Here is a 23,051-nt window from a genome sequence, read left to right as displayed (position 1 = left end):
ATCACTCCTTAATCTAGTACATCAAAATTTCAAGACTGGCATGATCGTTTAATTTAATCAGTTGAACAAAACCAATTATTTAATTTCTCTTCCCTGGCATGCACATCATACTGACAGACAATCCCCTCATAGTCTTGTAGAAAAAATATATTTAAATGTTTTAGCTTCATTTCAAGCATAAACATTCTTAGTTTTTACTCAAAGCTCTGCTTTGCTCTGCTATAGATAGTTCTAAACTATGTATAAACAAAGTAGATAAAATCTAGTTTATATAGATACAGCCATCCTATTTAATCACAATATCTTCTTCTATCCTGTTCAGTTTGTTTGTTGGAATTTTACTTTTTTACGTTATACTTGAGTCTACCTCACTTATATATATATATATATATACTGTGTATATATACTGTGTATATATATATGAATTATATTTGTAATTTTTTTTCTCAACTGTTGTTGTTTTTTTCTTTATTGGTTATTGCTTTATATCTTAGCACCTCTAGCCAACTTCTTTTTTTGTTGTTTAAAACCAGCTTTCTTTAAAAATTGATTCACTGTTGTGCATCTGTTTGTGGGCATCAGCATGTGGTTATTAGTTTCATTGTGTTGCAGAGAGATGTGATGTTTTTTTCCAGTGGTTGTGTCTGAGTGAAAGGGACATGTTTTAGATCCAGAGTGAATATTAAAGGCTACAGATATGGATTTAGTACTTGTGAGTTTTGTATTTGCTTCTTTCTTTCTCTTTTTGCTTAAAGTAACAAAGGCTAATTATTGGGAAATGCTGTGCCTAACTGTAATATCCATGTGCATAAATACCCTGGAGCTACTGGTGTCATAACATAAGACATATTGGTTTAAGTATCAAAATACATTTCCTGTGTTTTAGATTGACTTACTAATTTCTTATAAAAAAAAGTATCAATCAGGTTATATTGCGGATACATTAGATTTAAATTTATGCATTTTATACTGTGAACTAAATATGTTTGAGTGCAGACGCTAACATAAGTGCTTCTCTTTTTAACATTTTTGCCCACTAGCATACCTGTGAAAACAGAGCTGCTGCAATTAGTGTCATGGTTACACATTGCCTTGCTAAAGTTTCTCTGAATTAATAATGCATATTTGCTTTTGGGCACAAATTTATATAGCTGAACAATGGCTGTATGACTAAGAGCGCTTGCTTATGTTTGATTATTTGTTTACTTCGGCATGGTAACAACCACTGGCCTTTAAAATGACCTTTTGTTAAAAGTAATAAATAATAGTGAAACCCTGGCCATACTTGTGAATTACTTATCATAACAGCAGGTCTCGGTCTTTCTTAAGAGGACTCCATCACAGGAAGTTCAACGCATGTCTCTCAAATGTGACAAATCCTTTGGCTCTTTTTAGATTTATTGTATACATCACATTATATATAAACACATTTATTCTACCTGAATTATGTTTAAAGGTAAATAACCTTTTTTGAATACCACTGAACCAACTGGCTGCACAATATAGGTAAAATATACAAGATGCTTAACCTTCTACATTTTGTTCTTGTTGTTGCAGAAATGTTTGAAATTCAATGTGGATGCTCCAATCTGGCTGTCCAAGCAACGAATCCTGTGCACACTCAACCAGAGCTTGAAGGATGTGCTCAACTACGGCCTGTTCCAGCCAGCTTACAATGGCAAGGCTGGCAAGTTTCTGGATGAGGAGAGACAGCTTAGGGAATACCCCTTCCCATCCTTTGCTCCTGTTCCTTACCTGGAGGTAGGTGTGGCTCACGAGCATCAAGTACCAAAAAGTGTGACCAAAAGAGATCACGTGCCACTCCACAGTATGTTATACACATCAATGATTTCTATGAATTTCTCAACCACAATCATTGGATAAGAGAATATAAGTTTATATTAAAATGTCCTTTTGTTATTATTATTATTATTATTACAATTCAAAGTTGACACTAAGATCCGATAATGCATATGTTTTTTGCAACAACTCTGGCAGTAAAATGAAATTTTGGACAATGTATTATTATTTTTCTCGTAATGCATGCAATTGGCTGTATCAAATTCTTACTTTGAAAAAAGAATATGTGAATACTAAGTACACAGTAACCTTGAGTAATTCTAGAAAAATTCAAGTGGAACTAAGAAACATTAATCAGTGGTAGCATACTGCACCAGTGTTACTTTGATTAGATGGTGGAAAAGCCTCACTCCTTCATTCTGTGCAATCGAGCTTATGGATAATTCTGGGTTTTCCTGGTGCCTCTGTTCAGTAAAGGCTCTCTTTCAGCTTGAGATTGTAAAAATATCTCAACACGTTTGTTGTGAATCAAACTTTGTATTGCTGTTTTTGTAGGCCCCCAAATATTCAGCCTAACTTGTTTGTGATTGTGGTTTCTGTTTGTGTGTATAATTTTTTTTTCTCTTTATCATGCTGTGCCAGTCAAACTTTGGAACAACAACGCTGTCCTCAATGACAGTGTGTTGTCTCAAGCAGCTGTCATCTCTCAGAGATAATTGCAGTGCTTGTCCATCATAGTTTGTGATCTGAGAAAATTGCAGGCACATACAATCACTTCACAAACACTGAACTGAAGTTGTCAGATGGTTTCCTGGATGGCTGTCTTCATTTTCAATAATTTTGCAATGGCTCAACAGATTTATGCAGAGTAAAAACGTCCCTGTGACAGTCAGATATGTTGAAGCAAATCAGTTTAAACTTGCACAAGCTTCTCTGTGTGTGCTTCTTTATATGTATATAACAACACATTTTTTTTTACTTTGTCCTAATATAGTTAAAAGCTTATTTTAAATGATAGATCAGTGCAATTGGAAATACCAGAATGTGTCTGACCTGTTGTTTACAGCTGGTGTAATTCTGTGTTAATAGAGCAGCACGTACAGACACATGGGACTAGTATCCAATCTGTACCAGTGCATAATGCTTGTTTAATGGTTTATGGTTGTACTTACAAAATCTTGCAGCTGAGCTGAATAAATGTGGACTGAGTCCAGCATGTGTATGTTTTTCCGTCTAATTCTTTTTTGTTAGAGAAGTGTGTGTGTGTGTCACTGATTGACCTGCAGTTATTCCCTCAGGTCTGGAGTGTGTAGAGATGACTGGCAGGTTTGGATTAGCAGCTCAAAATCCTCTGCTTTCTCCTGGACTTGCCCTGTTGGGTAAAGATCAAATACAAGAAGAGGAAAAAGAATGCACACAAACTGAGTCTTAACAGATATATACTGTATGCTAGTGCATGAACTGAGAAAGACAAGCAAGCATATAGAAATACTTTGTGTCTTGTGGCCAGTAAAAGTTTCAGAGGTCAGTAAACTGCATATTATATTTACATATGTAATAAAAATAATCATGTTCCCACATCTGAAAAAGAGGTAAATACAATCTCAGATGAACAGCAACACATAAAATACTACAAAATGTTCTTGTTTTAGTTGGCTGCAGGACTATGCTCCTCTTAGCTTGTGTTGAACTTCATTAAGGATTACAGCTCTTGAAGAAATCTGTGGTTTTAGAACCAATGAATGTGATTGTTTGAAGACAACCCATTTTACATAACAATGCTTAAGGTAAGTCAGAGGATCTGACGTTCTCAAAACCTTTGTGTTACTCATAAAATTTGCATTTTCTCACAGTTTTATTGGGTAGCAAATTGTTACAGTGCTAATGTTGTCTCACTGCAGTAACTTTTCTCAGCGTGAACCTTTATCCCTACATGTCAGGAATTGAGTGTCTTTGGGTTTGTTTTTGTATGGGATTTATTGTTTCTTTTATTATGTTATTTGGTTGTCCTCATGTTTAGTTTTGTTTTTGTGTAGTTTTTGCTCCTCGTGCCTTTTGTGTTCTTATCTTCATTCACTTTTCCTCTGCTTAGGACTCGTAAGCCTACCTCTACCACCCACCCCTGACCGGCGTTACTAATCAGTCACCTGTTTTCACTCCCTCGTTACCCTCAGCCTTTAAAACCCGGTCATCTTCCTGGTTTATTGTCACTTTCATGTGCTGTCTGTATTTCCTTGTGTCTCACTCTTTGTGACCATTGCAATCTGGATTTTTGATTTTTATTAGTGTTATTTAGTTTTTGTTGCTACCACATGAGCCTTTTGTTTTTGTCTTGTTATTTAATAAATGAGTTTTTCTGTGAGTTCTTCCATGTCTGCCTGCATTTGGGTACAAACCAAACCTGACACTAGATTGTTCATGTTTCTTCTGTGTCTATATCCACGTGTATATAATACAGTTTTGTTTTTAATTTACCTTTTGACAAATTACCTTCTCAAGCAGTAGAACCAAGTTTCACAAAAAATAAGAAAAGGGCTCAAAAAATGAATTTGCTTGTTTTAAAAGCTGTCAAATCAGTATTGTGATCCCCCTTTATCTATATTTACTGAAAATTTTAAACTTTTTTTTGGTTGTTTTTCAGTATGTTTTATTGTCAAGACTCAGTGAGTTGTTGAAGAGCTTTCTGAAAAAAATGTGAATAAATGATCAGAAATGCTGAAAAGGAGATGACAGCTGTTAGTTTTTTGGTTTATCTCAGTGACATTGAAACATTACTAAAAAAAGTTAAAATATCTTTACCCTCTGTCTCTGCTGCTTTAATAATTTGGTCTAATTAATCACACTGTTTTGTCTGACAAACTAACTCTGCATACTAATTTATTTTGAGTGGCTAATTAAAATTGTTATTAAATGTTTGGTGGAGACACAAACAAAAGTAAAAGGTTTAAACTAAAGCCTGTTTTGTTTAATTTGTTTCAGTTCCGCTACAAAAGACGTGTCTACACTCAGACCTACTTAGATGAAAAGCAGTTGTCTAAGCTCCACACCAAGGTAAGATTAAACAGCTGTGGACTTGTTTGTGAAACCATGCTTTGGGTTAATGGAAAATAAAGTACTTGAAACATTGCTTTTATCTCAAATAACATGGTGAGATCATTTATCAATGAGGTGCAGAGCTAAACACATAACACTTTTGAAATCTTCTTTATAGTTTTCTGCTTTCTTATATATATTTCATTACAGTCACCTGTATTTATCCACTACTTATGTCGCAAGAAAACATTACTCAATGATCAGTTCTGTGGTAATTTTCCAGTAATGTGACAGTTTAGTATTGATTCCAAAAATCTAGTAATCTAGACATAAGTAGAAATCCAACATGAGGTTCTCTTCAACTTTCCCTTTAATTGTAATAGCAAGTTTCTGAATTTGTGATGTCTCTGATATACGAACTGTTAGATATGACCTGTGACATATTTACAGGAGTACAAACCTAAATCAAAGGCATGTGGACTCTGATTTTTATAGTTACATGTAATTTTTGTTTATTTTATTTTATTTTTCTTGCTGCTCAGCTGTAGTTTCTACTGAATATTTGTGTCCTGAGGGCACTGGTTCAGTTTTAGTCTCATATTTGTATGGAAACCTTATAAAGAGGGTCAGTTGATGGTTCATTCATGTGTGACTGAAATAGTCTCTTAAGGCTATGTGGACTGTTAAAGGTCTTATATAAGGTAAGTAAGGCATGCATCCAAACAGCCTTGTTAGATCTCATGCAAACAAAAATCCTGAATCTGACAAGCATTCCCCAAAAATATAGTTTTGTAATTACTTGTGTCAAAACATTGAGTAGTTACAGAAAGTACTGGAATCCTTTGAGCATTCTTATTCTAAAATCATATAATTATGAATATCTGAACACGGCTTGAATCACGTTTTGCATCAAAGTGAAAACAAATTCATGTGAGATGTTGTTGTTTAGACATTAACAGACCACAGAAGGCCACGCAGCAACAATAAACTACCTTTACTTGGTAAGTCAGCCGGCTTTAGTAAACAGATCCATGGGACTAATTCTCCCATATATTGGTGAAAAAGATGGAATGTGGTCAGAAATGCAGATGCAGAGGCGCAGAATAAATTCTAGACCAGCTCAGTAAATCTGCAGAGATATCTAAACAATCTGGTAGAGTGTGAGTGTAGACCTTTCTCACAGCAGACATTTTAATTTGCCACAGTGGGAAAAGCACAGATGGAATTAATAACACTAATGATGGCTTAGTTGCCTTCAGTGTCCCACTAAACCATGACAGAGAACCAGCATGGACAACAGTAAGACCTTTTCTCAGTGGAAAGGAGGCATTTCCTGCTCTTGACTGCAGGTTTTAACCTTGGCCTGGGTCTTTATGTAGGGAGACTGCGTGTTCTTTCTGTCTGTCTGTTTTCTCCAAATAGTTCAGCATCCTCCTACAGTCTAAAACATGCATGTTAGGTGCATTGGTATTTTTAAAGTGAACGTCTTGTGTGTGGCTATGTGTTTATATTTAAGTGTGCTGGCCCTTTGAACAACTGCTGACTTGTTTAATGTAACTTTTGTTCTATGACACCTTGAATAGGTAAAACATTTAAAATATACTCTGCTGGTTTGTAGATTTGCGTACAAAAGATTTAAAACCCAAACTTGATTTATTGCTATTCTTTGTAATTATGTATGTATGAGTGCATGTTCACACAGTGACTGGGTGTGATAAGTGGAACAGACAGAAAACTTAATACAAATGCATAAGAGCTTAGATAGGATGAGAAAATGAATAGCATGAGCTCTGTCTTTGTAGGTTTTCATTTGTTATTGAAACTTCATATGCTACTTTTATAATTGCATATTAACCATGCTGCTTTATGTCATATTCTGATGAAGAGAATACCCTAATGATACAGTAAATCCTTTTTACAGCTTGTCTGGGACTAATGTTGTTTAAAATGTTTTTTGTCTAGGTAATACATAAAAAACTGCAAAAAGCTAACTAGAACATTAGGTCCTTCGATACTATTAATTGGCAAATAATGCATCTGTGAGTTAGTTTAATTATTTTATACAGTTTTATTGGTAATATTTTTCTTTTATGAGAGATTTGATTTCTATCACCTACACAACTGTTTCAGGCTGGCTTCAGTTCTGCTCAGTGTTTTTAGAAAGGAAAAGGATTTTGTTTTTGAGCAAGGATTACAAAGTGATACAATGTTCTCATTCAGCACATTGTCACAACACATGCCTGCTCATAATATAACTATGTAATTTATTGATAATCTAATACTTTGCTGTCCAGATGGAATTAGCTCCTTGGCCAGATGTGGCCCAGGGGCTGCCATTTGACAATCTCTGCTGTACAGCAAAGAAACTAATTATGTAGCTGCTGTGTCTGTTTAAAAACAGGCCTTTACCACATCACTTTGTTCATCAGTGTTAAATTATTTGAGTGAGTTTGCAAACTTCAGTTGGGACAGTAGGAGAAACAATATAGTGTCAAAGTTTGTGAAGAAATTTAGACAATTCATGAATTTGCAAGAGCAAACTAGTAAAAACTGTAAAAGTTTTGGAAATTTACAATATGTAAAAAAAGATTTTTGGAATAGAAACTGAGTTCCTCTGAGTTATTGTATATTAATAGACATGGAGTCTGCATTATGTACTTTCGATTGAATTCAGTAAGAAAGTGAATAAAAAAACTGTATGAGGACGGGTTAGAGAAAGCCAGTAATGAAAGGGTCATGAGTCATGTTTTAAAATATTTCTCTAATCTAACCATTCTGGTAAGAACTGCCTCTGTCTGCTCCTGTTCTGCTTTCATACATCAAAGTGTGAGTGAGAGGTACTTACGTGGCATGCAGAACCAAGATCAGTTCAGCCCAGCTGCAATTTCAGTGGTATTTTCACACAATAAATCACCTATAAAAAAGATTTTGTTTTACTTGGTTTGCCTCACAGGTTAGTGGAAGTGGAACAAATAAAATCTCAGATGGAGCAGAAGAGTGTAAATATCTGCAGCTAACATTGTATCACAGAATAAAAACGAGAAAGTGTAAGTGGCTTGCTGAAAGCACAATGTTGTTTGAAATAATTATTTTCTAACAGTGAATAATCAAGAACAGCAGTCTTATTGGAAAGGATAACGGTGGCAATTTACCTCAGCAAATGCAAGAAATGGCAATAGTATTATCCCGCTGTTACTGGACTGTGTGTCTTGAATACAAAGTTACCTGATCACAAAGAAGCCACCAGGCATACAGTCACAGGGAAAATAAAGTTGACTTTCTTTCAGTTCTAGAGTTTTACGTATCAGGACATAATAAAAATGATCTGACCTTTACTAGGCTCTAAAATTATTCAAATCTAACCTCAAGTGTAGAAAAACATACAATAAAAAACAAAAACAGCTAAAATGGAAAAAGCTGTGTGTGAAAAGTCCATCACATGATTGAATAGCTTACAGAACCACCTTTAGACACATTACCTTGAAGTAATGGTTTTCTGTAGGACACTATCAGTCTCACATGTGGCTGCGGAAGAATTTCGATCCACTCTTCTTTATAACATTGCTTCAGTTCCTTGAAATTTGCAGGCATTTGTTTAGTACAGTTTTTTAAGGTCCATCAGATCATTTCATTTGGGTTGAGATCTGGAATTTGACAGAGCCATTGCATGGATTCTTTTCTTTTTCAGTCATTCTGTAAAGATTTGCTGATTTGTTTGGAATCGTTGCACTGTTTCATGACCCAATTTGGGCTAATCTTTAGCCGTAAGACTGATGGCCTCACATTTTACATTTTTATACAGGTGAGGTCATGATCTGTTTACCACACATCTCCACTTTGGTTTCATCTGTCCAAAAGACATTTTTCATAAATCTTCTTCTTTTAGAGGCAACTTCAGAAAGTTTTATGTTTTTCCTTGAGAGAGAAGAGATTTTCTCCTGGCAACCCTTCAAAATAAGTCATACTCGTTGAGTCTTTTTCTAAAAAAGGCTGTCATGAACTTTACATTTAATATGCTCACTGAGGTCTGTAGAATCTGGGATAGACCTTTTTTTGTTTGTTTGTTTGTGATTTCTTGGACCATTGCACAATTTGATCTTGTGGTGAACTTAGCTGGACGTTCATTCCTGAAGGTTAGCAGCTGTGTTACTTGTGAATAATCTTTTTTTATTGTAGAATGATGGTCTCACAAATTGTTTGGAAATGACCTTTAACCCTTTCCAGATTAATTGGCAGCATCAGTTCCTTCTCTGAGGTTGGTGCTGTAGTTTCTCCTTCTCGGCATTGTGTTACCACATGCTTGTATGCTCCAGACAAGCAAACTGCCAAAACTGGTGCTTCTTTAGAGGTGGACACATTGATGAGGATCAGTTAATCAAGTGCATATGATTAACAGAACCTGGCTGCTACTTTACCTCTTAAAACCTAAGAAAGCAGCAAGGGGGAACTTAGTTTTTAAACTCGGATCTTTTTCATTTTGGCTTTGTTTTTTAAATAACAGCATGATGAAATCTGTTGCGTTTTGTTGACTTGATGTTAAATTTGAATCATTTTAAAACAAGATGAGATTATTTTTATGTCCTGATACATAAAACCATAAAAAGGAAAGAAGATGAAATTTCTTTTTTCCTTCTTTTCAACAGTGTTCAGCAAATTGGATCAATTCACTCACAATTTAGGTTAAACAAATGTCCGATAAATCATCAGGATTATTTACAAAGATGATACTGAAAATTCTGATTTTTTGAAGAACTGTCAATCAATAAATTTTGTGGTTTTAAGATTTTCATAGGTATTCGTCATGGTATTAATAATATTTACACTTACTTAAGGAAACTTTTGCTTTACTAAGCAATTATAAGAAATTACAAAATTGCTGTGTATCTTTTTTTAATTTCTTTTTCAGAAAATAAAAATGTAAATTTATTCTTGCATAATGACTGAAAGGGTTAAGAGGGAAAGCTTGTAACAGTTAATTTCCACAGCCTTTGCAGTCACTATGTTCACTATTCATCCCACACAGAGCTGGTGAGCAAACCAAAGGTCAAGCATTAGCCTACTTTGCTACCATGGGGTTCATTTGCTGCAGGGTAAAGTTTAAAATCAGGTCATAGTTGATAGGAATTTCCCATTCATTTTTCCCTTTGCCTCACTGAACTGGACCTCACCGTCCTGATACTGTCCTGGTTAATCATGCATGGTAGCTTTGTGGAACATTTTCATAGTATACTTTGGAGAAAAGAGTCCATGCAAGAAGGTTTTTGTTTTGGGTGATCAGTCATGTGATGGATGGCTTTCTTTCTCAATGACAAAAGGCTTTTAGATTAAATATTTAGACCAAACAGAATGATTGCTTAACATCTGAACTTTTTTTTTTTTTAACTTTCCAAACACATTCTGTCTTCAGTGTATTATGAGCAATAACTGGCAATAACAGTGATGTGTTATTTAACTGGAGCAGAATAATAAAGCCTGAGCTCACCCTACTGATCCATTGGTGCAGATGTGTGTAATAGAAAGATAGGTATCCTGCTTATATAATTGGGAAAGAAAGCCATGGGCGTGTTGGTCTTAGAGAAGATAAGAGAGGGTGGAAGAAGCTTGAGGCAAAAGAGTATTAGAGAGCATTTAATAACGCACTATTTCATAAAATGGTCATGGATGCCAAGGAGCACAGTACTGGAGCCAAAGCAATTTTTATACGCTGTTATCTTAAATGTGTTGTGAAATCACACACAGTATCAAAGTATAAAATGTGCTTGCTCTGTGGGAAAAAAGATAAGAGCGAAAGATTCATTTACAATAGACTCTTCATAAAATGCATAGCAGAGTAATGCTATTCCTCCTACACTGACATTCTGAAATATTGGTAACAGTTTTTTTTTTTTTGTATTTATGAATGAGAATTCCTGCATTATTTTCCAATTTTAATAAAACTACAACAAAGAATGTAGCTCATTGTAGGTGTAATTTTGTTATGGGATTGCAGAACCCCTGAGCATTTTATTAGCATCTAAAAGATAGTTAATGCATGGCAGCTAAAATGAAAGATTTTATAGTATTTTCACCTAAATATATTTACATATATGCACATATGTGATTAAACATCCCCCCACTCTTCCTCCTTTTTTTCCTCATCTGGCTGTCCCTCCCTCTGTCTTATACTTTCTCTCCTCATATTATTTTCCCTCCCTCTTCTGTAGCTCTCTCTCTCTCCCCCAGCATTGTGCAAAATCACCCCTTACCGTCTGTTTGTGCATGTACAGAAGTCAGTGAGTGCCTGTTGGTTTGGCTGAGTGTTTGTGTGAGTGACCATGTGAGTCTGCACATGCTACTTTGACAAGACAAAAGGTAGTGAAAGAGAAGAGGAGAGGAGCCGAGGAGGAGGAGGAGGCGGAGAAGAGGGGCTGGATATGGCCATGTGGAGGATGTTGTGGCCTGAAAACTGTAGCTGACCTACTGGACTACATGTGAGATGTGGTAGTGTGTGTGTGAGATGGGATCTGTTCTGGGCAGGAGACAACGAGCTGAAAAGAAAGAGAGAAAAACAGAAGAAGCTAGAAAGGCCAGACTCAACAGTAAGGTACTTTGACTACTCTTAGCATGTCTTTCATTAAATTCAGCTACTAATTTAGGTTTAAAAACATATTTTCCTCACTCTTTCCCTACTGTTTTATACTTTTCCTCCCGTTATACACAGATACTCCCCATCCCATCTCGACTACCTGTCTAAGCTCTTGAGTCACTGTTTGGCTTCCGTTCTGTTGTTATGCTCTGCTGCATGTTGGCTGTGTGAGGAGCTGGTGCAGTCTTATCTGAAACCCTGACAGAATGCTAATGTTTTTTTTCTCCTCTGGTTCAGTTATTCACAGCTGCAATCAGTTTGTATGAGTGTGTTTTATCAGTGTTTGTGTCTGATATGTAGTAGGATGTGTGTCAAACTAATGTGAAGAAAGTGTTTAGCTTTGATCTTCTGAGGAAGTAATAGTAACATTTGTTCTGCCTTATGGTGTTCATACGTGGCATTTATGTACATCTGAAGATTCCCATCTCAGGAATGTGTTTATGTGCACATTTGAGTTCATGTGTGAATGGAAATATTTTCATGCATGCTTATATCTGTAAGAGTGCCTGTCAAAGCATCTCCCCAGGACAAAAGTTGCCTCATAGTCTTTGCACTTAGCTGTCATAACACTCAGTATGTGTCTCATTGTCATTTTAACCTGCTGCTGCTGTTTCCTCATGGAGATGCCCTTACAATGGGAGATTGTGTGAGAGACAGAAAAAGCTGTAAAACATTTGTGCTAATGCAATCGTTTTGACTCAGTCGATCAACCTATTATACTGTGTATTTTTGTGAAGTATAAAAAGTGTGGCTACTAGTGTGTCAGTCTCTGTCAGTCTCAGTCAGTGAGAGTTCAGGAGGCATCTGTCAGCCGGATGCCCTGCAGAATGTCTGACATGAGCTGCTGCACAGCCGGACAGCCTGGCTCATGTTTTCATCTCCCCATTAGGTCAATTATTGATTCAGTATGTATAGAATTTATGTGATATTAAAAGTCACAGCTTGACCCAATGTCATTTCTGTTGTTTTTATGGACTTACAGTTTCAGATAGTGTACATTATAGACATCTTAAACGCAAAGCACATAAAGGGAAATTTGTTTTATTATGTTTTGAACCATATCTAAAAGACATTGCTGTATCATGCTTTGTCATTTTTAGACATGACAACTATATGCCTTATCTCCCATCTTTACTTTTTTGCATAAACTGAATGAGGTGTGTAAATAAGGGAGTTGGGATGGAAACGATGATGCGATGGAATTTAAAAATGTGATTGATTGTGATTCGTTGTGTATGGTCTAAAACCAGGCCATGTAGAAACTCTAGCTTGAGGCGGTTTATAATACATGCAGTAAGTTCTGTGTATTTCTCCATGTACAAGCTTTTTGTTGTACTTATTTCAGGAAATTAATTAAGTGTAGTTGTTTGTTAGGTCTCTTTGTCATGCTTTACAATGTAATTACTTTGCATCACCCTGATCATGAATGGTGTCAGAAAGTCTCACAAAGTTTTTCCATCATCAGCAAAACAAGGGGGCCTGGGAAAATTTTGATAACTTACATTGGAAAAAGTTTAGTGACACAGATTTGTGGGAATCTTTTCCTTGTGACATGCCCAATCACTCTCCCTGCAGTATAGATGATACTTACTTTTCCATGTGCTCTTCAAGTATTATATTGAATAAACTTATAGGTACATAAAAGCCCTAATTGTATATTGTTAGAATTTCTCTCATTTGTTTGTTTTGCTTTGGCCATGTCTGAATTGTTAGCCATGAACTGCTTGAATCCCATGGGCAGCTTGGGTGCCATTCCAGTTTTTTCTTATAGCTGTAATATTTACATTTGGATGATGCTTATTGCAGTAAATGTTAAAGTTCTACATTAAATCAAATATACACAACCAGCTACTCCCACCACCAGCATATAGCTTTAATTGACTCTTTTTTTTTTACATTGTCACTATAGTTAACTGTTGGAGACGCACTCATGCTCCTGCTTTACTCCCTGTGCTACATTGACAGAGTTGCAAGGGGTAAACTAAAAGCTAAATTTAGTTAAATCTGCATTGTATAGTATATTAAAACAAAGTTGTGTGGAATTCACTATAAAAATGAAATGTACATTCCACCAACTGGAGAATTTGTAGTCAATCTGTGTAAACAGATGATTATCAGGTGTCACGAAGGCATGAAGTACAACAGAGTTCTAATATTCATCAAGCTGCATAAATATGCTGCCCACACATCTTCTGTCTTAGCCTGGAGTTTGCTGGCTGCCCTCATCTGTTCTCTCCCTGTAGCCCAAAAGGCATGTTTACTGCCAAGGATCAAATCTGAGGCAGGAGCCTTTCTGTTGTATTTTCAGCTTTATTTTGACACAAGTTTTACTTGGCTGAATATAAGGCTTACCGCTGTTTTGTTTAGTTGTATTTTATCCTCCAGTTTCCCCCTCCACTGTCTGCATCTCTGTGTAGTAGTGTCAGTTAGAAAGCACATGACTGGGCCTGATTCAGCTCTTTCTTTCTCTGGACTTTTTGATTCTGATGACTTCATGCATTCCCCTCATCCAGTCTGACGTACGTTGCTTATAAACAAAAACACACAAAAAGACAGCCATGTGTACAAGCAACAATAGAGTTTTGTTGTCATTTTTTTGTGACGATGTTCTTAAATTATTTTTCAGTCCACATATTAACTCTTAGTTAATTGTCAATATACAATCAGTTAAACAACAAGTGTATGTAAAAATGGTTTTATTTATGTATGATCAGCTTGGAAACATTGAGTTACAATAGATGTTTTATATTGACCATGTCATATAATGTCTGGTAAACTACAATACTTCTCGTGCAGCTCATGAAGCTTAATTATCTAACACAATCTATACTGCCATCATCCATCTGTGCGCTTACACGTTTTTGTCTCTGCTTGTACAACAGAATGTGTTGGGGGTGCCATACAATAACCCTGTGCTCTGCAAGTTAGTCACTGTTATTGAGTGGGAAAGAAGCTGTGGCTTTACCCTGCTTTGTTCCAGCCTTTAGCCAACCCTTTCAGAAAGCTTTCACTGTTCTGCCGGCCCAAACAGCGCTTCATCAAGAGGAAAACGAGATATTACACTGAGCTAAAACTTATATTATTCTGAAAAGGATTACTCAGAAAGCATCATGCTGTTTCCTTCAGAGAGAGCTACCAGGAGCTGGACTACAGAGGTTAGACATAACACTTTTACTGCTTTAATGACCCATGAGATCAGGTCTAAATGCTCCTTACTGCTATTGTTGGGATGTTTAGGTTCATTCTAGACATTGTTTTTGTATAGATGTCCATCATGTGGAACAACATGTACGACAGATATTTGTAGTGAAGAATTTTGTCTGCTTTAATTTAGCTAATTTACAGAATTACTTACATATTTTGTGTTGTTACATAATATGAAAGTAGTAGTTAGTCCAATAATACAATAACAATCCTGATTTAATCATGTTGTGCCATTAGACAGAAAGTACACTATCTTGGTTCTAGACACATAAGAGAAATGTTAATGTATTGGAATGAAGGACAAAAATTTTTGTCTTGTGTCCTTTGATTTATTTGCCTAATTTTGATCATTTAGTAGTAGCTGAAGCAACTCATAAAGTAACCATCCTTTTTTTGCGTGTTCCTAAAGCTGTTAGCAAAACTCTTGAGTCTAGGTACTTTAATAAACAGTTTATCAAGCCTATAAACAAGATAATCATTATCTCACTTAACAAACTCTAAATAAAATGAATTCAGAGGAAAGTTTTTATTTTATTTTAGAATATATATTTTGATTATGGTGTTAATGACTTTGTTGAAAACAGGCAAGCTATGAGAACAGGTAGAGTTTTTTGCTAAACCTTCACTAGGGAGGTATAAAAGTGAATTGCCTGCCTTCCAGAAACACTTTCGGTGCATGATGTTTGTTGTTTCTATGGTAACGGCACCCTATCACTGTTCTAACCTGGCCTTTCACTACATTTATACATCATAAATATATGAGTTCAGTATGCTAAATAATAAATTGCTAAGTGTGTCTTCATGTGCTTGTGTTTGTGTGTAAATAAATCCAGTATATTTCATGCTAAAGCTTTCATTGCTTTTTGTGGTGTTAGTCTGGCCCAGAGCATAAGGATGTATTGGATTAGCCAGTGATTTATTTTGCTACTCCACAGTAAAAGTAGAAGATTCCCTTTACAGAAAATCCTATTCCCTCAGATCAAATCCACACCACCATACAAAGTATTGGCCTTTTTGTTGCTGAGAGCATTACACTTTTCCCCTTTCATGCTTGAATATTCTGATATTTGCATATTTGTTTTCTGGTAAACATGCCTAATTGACAGACAGGAAGCTCTAACAGAAATACGCTAGATGAATGTCAAAGTAAATGGCTTATTAAACTTATGAGACACAACGAGAATTACCAGTCGGCATTAACAAGGATGAGGTTGTGTGCAGCAGCTCAGTGTCTCCAGGTAGTTTAAACCCTCACATTAAACAAAGAAAGTTAATCAATGGTACTTCAGCTGGCAAAGGGAATGGCAAACAAGTAAATGTCTTTCAAAGCAAACTAAAAAATCATCCATTGAACCTCCAAATTTGTCTTTAAATATTGTTTTTAAATATGGTTTGTAGTATAATTGTAACTTGGATTTTCCGTCACTGTAGTTTTAGTTCTTTTTGTTTTTTTGTCAGCCAACCTGTCATTTCTCAGTATTCAAAACTAAATTAAAAATTATTGTATTCTTATAAGCCAGGTTTTACTGTACCTGTGCCACTGCTGCAATGTATTTCATTAGTAAATTTGTGTTTTTAGATCTGTTTATTTGTGCACTTTAAGGTACCTTTCTTTAGTTTGCTAAATGATGATTTTAAATTATTTTAAATTTTACATTTTTTTAAATGATGATTTTAAGTTATGTTCTTTTTTGGTGACTTTTAAAAGAGCTTTAAAATGTAAATTGATAAAATCTTACACTGTTAATTAGATGTATATAGGTATTGTGAAGATATTTTGGTAGGTTGTTAGGCACTTAAGTAGGGTAAGCAAGAATATGTTTTTGCTTCAGCCTATTTCTTTTTTGGTAAATTATGGGTTTGTTTATTGTCTTTTTATTTCTTTTGTTTAATGTTGATAATTTACCAAAATGAAGTGAATTGATTGATTGATTGCTAGACATTTTTCAACTTGACTGAGTTTTGTGGGTTTGTTTTTTTGTGTGGCATGTTTGTGGGTCAAAGAAATTGGAAGTTTTATCAAAAATGTTATTTATGACTCTTCTGTAGTCTATGGCACTTTTTTTCTTCTCCCTGCCTTAGAATTGTGCAATTTATCATTCATTCATTCCACTTTCTTGTTTCTGCCACTCACCATTGCTTTGCATTTTTAATAGAGACATGCTTCCAGACCTTCATGCTCTATAATAAATACAAACTGACAAATAAAACCAGCTGCACCATTTTACTGTTTTTACCTCCCTGACTTCAAAAATAGGTTCTTGCTTTATAGTGAACCTGACTCAAGTAAAAGGTACAATATAAAGGAGACCTCACTGTTTCTACTCTTTTTCATTTGTTTTGGTTCAACACTTGCAATGCACAGTATCTTTGTTGACTCATTGTTGCCTCTCATGTAGTTAGAATGCTGACAGATTAAACTGTCTGCTTCCCTTTATTTCCATTTGCAGAACTGAACAAATGTATATTGATACGAGATGATGACAGAACCCATTTTTCTCTTGAAAAACTGTGGGGGGAATACAATCAGTGAGTGTGATGCGGCTGTGTAAATGTGCATAGCTAAACAGATTCATCTATATATTTCTTTCTTGCTGCTGTTAGAAACAGTTTCAGGAGTGGAGGCATGAGAATATTTATTCAGAAACTGCACGTTTTTAACAAAGAGTTGTTTCTTGTTCAGATGTGTGTCTAATTAAAATGCAACGCCCTGCAGCAGGACAGCCTCTGAAACATCTGGGAGATGTGGAGGGGGGTGGGGTTGCGGGGGACTCGAGGTCAAGGACTGCCTGATCAGCCTCCAGACTTTAAGTGATTGCCAACAAAAGTCGATAGAGTGAAAACGAGAAACGTGCCGTGCTCAATAAGACATACGGCATTTTTCTTACTGTGACTAAACACAAAAAATGAAATTCTTTTTATTGAAAAATGTAACATCAGACAATATATGCTCTTACTTGACTTAAGTACTTTATTCACTGCATTCTTATTTTAAAAATATTGGTTACTTGTAATTAATTTAATTAAATTTATAGTATCAGCTGATGTCCATTTTTTTAGTGACAATTTTCTGCACAAAGCAAAAAGGAGCTGCATGTGACTCAGTAATTTTAAAGCCAGAATGAAATTAAAGATTTTTCCTCTACTTTGTTGCCAACCATCAGGGATTACCCTGTGAAAGGGCAGCTTTGAGTACATAACACAGTGGGTCTTGACTCCTTTTAAAGCATTTTAATCACTCAGGTTTATGCCACCTAAAACCAATAGACCTTAATAGTAATGAGGGAATTTATTTGACTGCAACATTTATTTAAAAAAAAATGGTCAGTGATAAAACTGGTGTTAAACATTTCTTTTACACTTGTGCCAGACCAAAACTGTCTCAAGTTTTTGAGCTTTGCTCCCACCTTACATCTGACATTCCTCGGAGCATCCACATGACCCATTGAGCTTTTTGTCTTGGTTTCTCCCAAAAGACAAGATTTAAATGTAATTAAAATTTGTCTGTGGCACAGTTTGCTGCAGGCAAGGGGTGTAAGCAACGAAAATTTATTTAATTAGGAAAATGTTGATATAGGACTCTATATAGCATTGTGTAAAAGCTTCAGGCTGATGTGAAAAATGTTATATAAAATAAGGTTTTCATATATATATAAATTCTAATGCTTTGTTTTTATTAATTTATAAAATGCAAAAAGATTTAATTAAAAAAGTAAAAATAAATAAATAAATAAAACTATTTGGTTTGGTCACCCTTTATTTTCAAAGCATCATCAGGCAGAAAGCAGTTTATTTGAAACATAATTTCAAACGTAAAGTTACAGTTGCATATCTGCAAATGGACAATGAGCCCAAACATACAACCAATGTCATTCAGAACTATCTTCAGGATAAAGTAGAACAAGGAGTCCTGAAAGTGATGTTATGACCAGCCGAGAGTCCAGATGTGTCTGGGATTATATGGAGAAACAGAAGGATTTGAGCTGACCGACATCCACAGAAGATCACTGTTTAGTTCTTTAAAACTTTTGACACAAACCTTCCTGCCAAGTTCCTTCAAAAACCCAGAAGAATTGATGCTTTTTTGAAGGCCAAAGGTGGTCACGCTAAATACCAATTTGACTTTTTTTTTTCTGTTCATTCATTTTACATTTAATTCAACCTGGAGAGACTCACGACAAAGAGAAGCTGCAATTAAATAGTTTTATTTGACATGAATGACATAAGATATTTGGCGCTCGGACCTCGGCAGAAGACGCAAGTGTCGACAATAGCAATGCGCTTCAAGGAGAAGCTCAGGTTGAGCATTAGAGGCGTCTTCCCCGGGCCGGACACTGGTGGTGGAGGTCGNGTCCGGCGAACGGATGGGGCCATGATGGAAGTCCTTTTAAACGAAGGCTTGCTCGCTGATTGGATACACTGGAGGCGCGGTCGGATGCTGATGGGCTGAGATGGAGGCGCGGTCTGATGCTGATGGGCTGGAGTGGAGGTGCTCGACGCAGCGATTAGATGCAGGTGAGGCTGAAGCAGGTCTTCCAGTCTGAATTTACGCCTAGGCTTTATTTGCTAAAAATAAACAGTTAAAATATACATTTTGGACTTGTTTCTCACACCTGTCTGAAACGTTTACACAGGGCTTTACATTTATCTGTGATGTTACAGTTAGGTGAGGAAATGAGAAGCACTAAAACACTGTTTTGCTATGATAGCTCTTTATCAAATCACATTATAATTACAGGTATGTAATAATATAGCGGGAGACATAGGACTGATTTTCATCTCTAATTTGAGGGAATGTACATCACTTACTGGGGCAGGAGTTTATTAATTATGGCTTCTAAATAGAGAGTGCTGTCAGTCTTTTAATGGGTTAAATGTAATTGGATAATTTGACATAATGAAGAAATCAGCAGTGACAAGTAATTAAAATTTGTGTGATAATTTGCAGGATTTTCTGCTGTTAATTATGGTTATTTGTAATTTGATTAAATTTTGCAGTTTGCTGAAATGGTACTCAAATGGAAGACAATTTTGTCATACAAATTTACTGTTACCAGGTGAAATATACCTACTTATGTTATTATGTTACTCATGTTATTGTGAGTGGTAACAATGTGATGAGGTTGTTGATAAAGATGTGTGAATGACCAGGGAGACATAAAGGACCTTAACCAGGGTTCAGCAAAGAAAGGTTTTGCTGAATTTCAGCCATTAGGTATTTGGAAAAAGGCCCAAGTACCTTTTATTTAAATGTGGACAATATTCTTATCAGAATTGATGATAAAACATCAATGCATCGTTACATTTTCCCAGTTTTCCTCTTTTTGCTGCACTACTTCCATAAAACAATCTATTAGGGTTAAAAGCTGTGGTTTTTGTAAAGATTATGGTAATAATACTAGACAGTAACTAAGACTGTCAGGTAACTGGAATATAGCTGTTAATTTGCTTTGATTTATTGTTGGTGTCTTAGTTTTTTTTTGTATTTACTGTTATCAGAATAGTTCCTTTCCCTAAAATAAACAGTCTAGTTAATTTGAGATTAAGTAACTATTTTGACCGTTGTCAAATTGTCCACATCTCTAAACTTTTGCAATGCATTTGAAGTCATGGTAAATCTACGTCATGAAGCAGTATTTAAAAATCTTTAGCACATTTTGCTAAGTCTTCTTAGCAAAAGAAGAAGAATGTTTTCTTAAACATGGGTTGCTTTTGTCTCTGTGTTCCAACACTTATAAAAACTGGTAACTTAGTTTCTTAGTCAGCTAACTCTTATTTGTCTAAAACATTCTGCTCTACACCTGAATTGCTTTTTAAAATGTGTTTGGCAAATTTTAATTTGAGTTTCTTGTTAAGGTTTCATCACAAGCTGCAAAATGAAACTATGCATCTTGTGTGTTTGCCCTTGTGAAGTTGTATGATATACTTGAATAATAATACATTTATGTTACTTTAGAGTACTATTTACTTGGGCAGTTATTGCTAATGGAGTTTTTTATTGCCAATTTTGTCAGCTTATTATTTTTGTTGATGTTTCATTGTAATGATCTTGCTATTGTTGTTTTTTTAGTCTAAGGATGGGTTTTGTTTAACTTGCATCAGGACCTTTGTTGACCACATGTTCTGGGTTCTCTGCAACAACCTCAGACCTGTTTTTGCTTAAGTTATAAAGACAGAACTAAAAACAGCCCACATTTGTCAGTGAAACAGGTTCTTTGGTCAATTGTCCAGAAATTTCTATATATTGAAGGGTTAAGACATTACATTTTTCCCTAATTTTTGTGAGAATATGAGAAATTTACAGTTGAATAACTATCTTTGAATATATTTTGGCAACCAGCTAAAGTATTAGAGTACCCAGGTTTTGTCATAGTACTGCATGAGTCACGTGGGGATGAACATGAGATATTTAGCCCTAAATTAAATAAGTCTGCCTGCCCAAATATAAAAAGGATCAATGACGAAGCTGCAATGTGGGGCTTCTGCTGTCCTTGTATCTTGGGCCTTCCCAGGTTTTAATCAGATAGCAGCAAATATACTGTTTTAGTGCTGAAGAAGACAAGACTCTTTCCTGTGAAATGAACGCAACTTTACTTACTACTTGCCACCTAAAGGTGATTCTGTACAAAGTCACATATCTAAAGGAGACAAAATGCATTCAGTATTTAGAATCCCGAATTAATAACCAAACCCATTTCTGCTTTTTGTACTGCCTAAATTAAATGCAGCGGATCTTATAATAATGAAGCTGGGCCACAGTACCCAAGAGCTTACTTACATCCTGAGAAGAAGCTAAAAATGTCTTTATTTATTGACATAAATTAAAACCCAGAGTACGATAGAGTTAAAGTGATGATGCAAGCTGCAAGGACTTAGTAAAAGATTACACCAAGCAAAAATATCTATTGACTCTTTCAGATATTAGTCATTTTTCACCATTGTTTTGTGTGGTAGATTGACTTAACTAACTCCACTACAGTGAAAAAAACTATCATCAGCTACTGATATATACTTTGATCAAGTCGTGTTTTTTAATTAATGCCTTTTAGATTGTACAAAATGGGTACATTACTTCTGCTAATTTGCCAACAACTAGACTACAATCAGTTTATTACATTACATATAAAGAATCTTTATAAATCTGGTTTTTGAAAATGTCCACGGACTATTATTCAGTCAAAATTAAAATACTCCTATTATGGATAATACAAATTAAATGTTACACACAAAAAAATCAAATGAGGAACAAATGAGGACACATTATTTCATGCATCAATTTACCTTTTAAGTTTTTTGTTGGTTTTTACCAATTATTAATTGATATAAATTCTAGAAAAGTAATAGCTGCTGCTCTCTCTTACTTTTCTTACAGATAAGGAAAACACATTCTCTCTTATTTCAGCTATCCACTATCTTTTTCTTTGATTTCTTCCCCTTTTACTTCTGTGTTTGGCACAACAAGGTCACTTCATCTTCATGACAGAAAACTGCACTGACATTGTTTTGAACTTTAAGTCAAAGTTTAGGGTCAAGAAAAGTAATAGCTGTTGTTTGGAGATTTGTCTAAACACGCAAAATATAAAAACTTGAACAGACTGAAAGAAGACTACACTTCTTTTCTTGAATTTTAAACTAAACAATTAATTGTGGCATTGTGAACATGTCCCTTTGTGCATCCCCAACAGTAGATTTGTGAAGTTTCAGCTTTGTTATCACTCCAGTCCAAAACACTTAGTGCTTAGAAGGAAGAATGCGATTTAAGGTGAAATTGAGGTGAGACAGAAAACATCCCAAGCTATATGTTGTGACAACCGGCTCAAAGTGCATATGGGATTTTCTTCCTGTACAAGTAATCATGTTGAAAAGCTGAATTAGGAGTGGAACCATGTGCTCGATGAACACAAATTAGTATGAAAGGACTGAAAGCATGTCCCCATCTAAAGGCCAACAGGAGATGTGTGTAGCTCTTCCTGTAACTCTGTTGAGTTGTACTAAAGGCAGGATATTTGACTGAGGAGCTTTTCTAAATGTGATTTTTTTTAAAGAAAAGCAATATCAACAGCACAGCTTACAATGAAAAGAACACCCTGAACTTATATGCTTCCAACACATCAGTGGCTTTAAAAAAAAAACTAAATAAAAACTGAAAACTCGACATAAGTGTAGGTTTCCATTAGCCTTTGAGTTCAAAACAAATCTCTGGGTTAGAAGTAATCCTTTCTATCTGTGCATTTACAATCACTGACAAAAAAAATCTTTAACAACCCAAAATGAGTGGTGGAAATGAAAGGAAGCTGCACTTGTTGAACGGTCATATGACTGTATTGCAGTGATTACCATTTCAGACCAAATGGAGTTGGCAGTATGGTCACACAGCTGGTTCCATGTA

General features: G+C 35.4%; 1 protein-coding gene across 6 annotated transcripts in view; it reads left to right on the top strand.

Annotated features, from left to right (window-relative positions):
• Positions 1–23,051, top strand: part of shank3a (SH3 and multiple ankyrin repeat domains 3a) — a 134,296-nt gene that overhangs the window by 21,115 nt on the left and 90,130 nt on the right. For 5 of the 6 annotated variants that reach the window (XR_005233765.1, XM_025003704.2, XM_037978419.1 and 2 more), the window contains exons 2-3: positions 1,558–1,761; positions 4,780–4,851. Coding sequence is in view for 5 of the 6 variants with exons in the window: in XM_025003704.2 (XP_024859472.1) it covers positions 1,558–1,761; positions 4,780–4,851 (276 nt within the window). In the remaining variant the exon portion in view is untranslated. Of the gene's footprint in view, positions 1–1,557; positions 1,762–4,779; positions 4,852–11,041; positions 11,417–23,051 lie in introns of those variants that run through there. The other variant, XM_037978420.1, reaches the window with a different exon arrangement.

Source organism: Kryptolebias marmoratus, linkage group LG11, assembly GCF_001649575.2.
Source record: "Kryptolebias marmoratus isolate JLee-2015 linkage group LG11, ASM164957v2, whole genome shotgun sequence".
NCBI classification, from domain to species: domain Eukaryota; kingdom Metazoa; phylum Chordata; class Actinopteri; order Cyprinodontiformes; family Rivulidae; genus Kryptolebias; species Kryptolebias marmoratus.
Note: the sequence above shows the minus strand (reverse complement) of the source record. Positions and strands in the feature narration are given on the sequence as shown.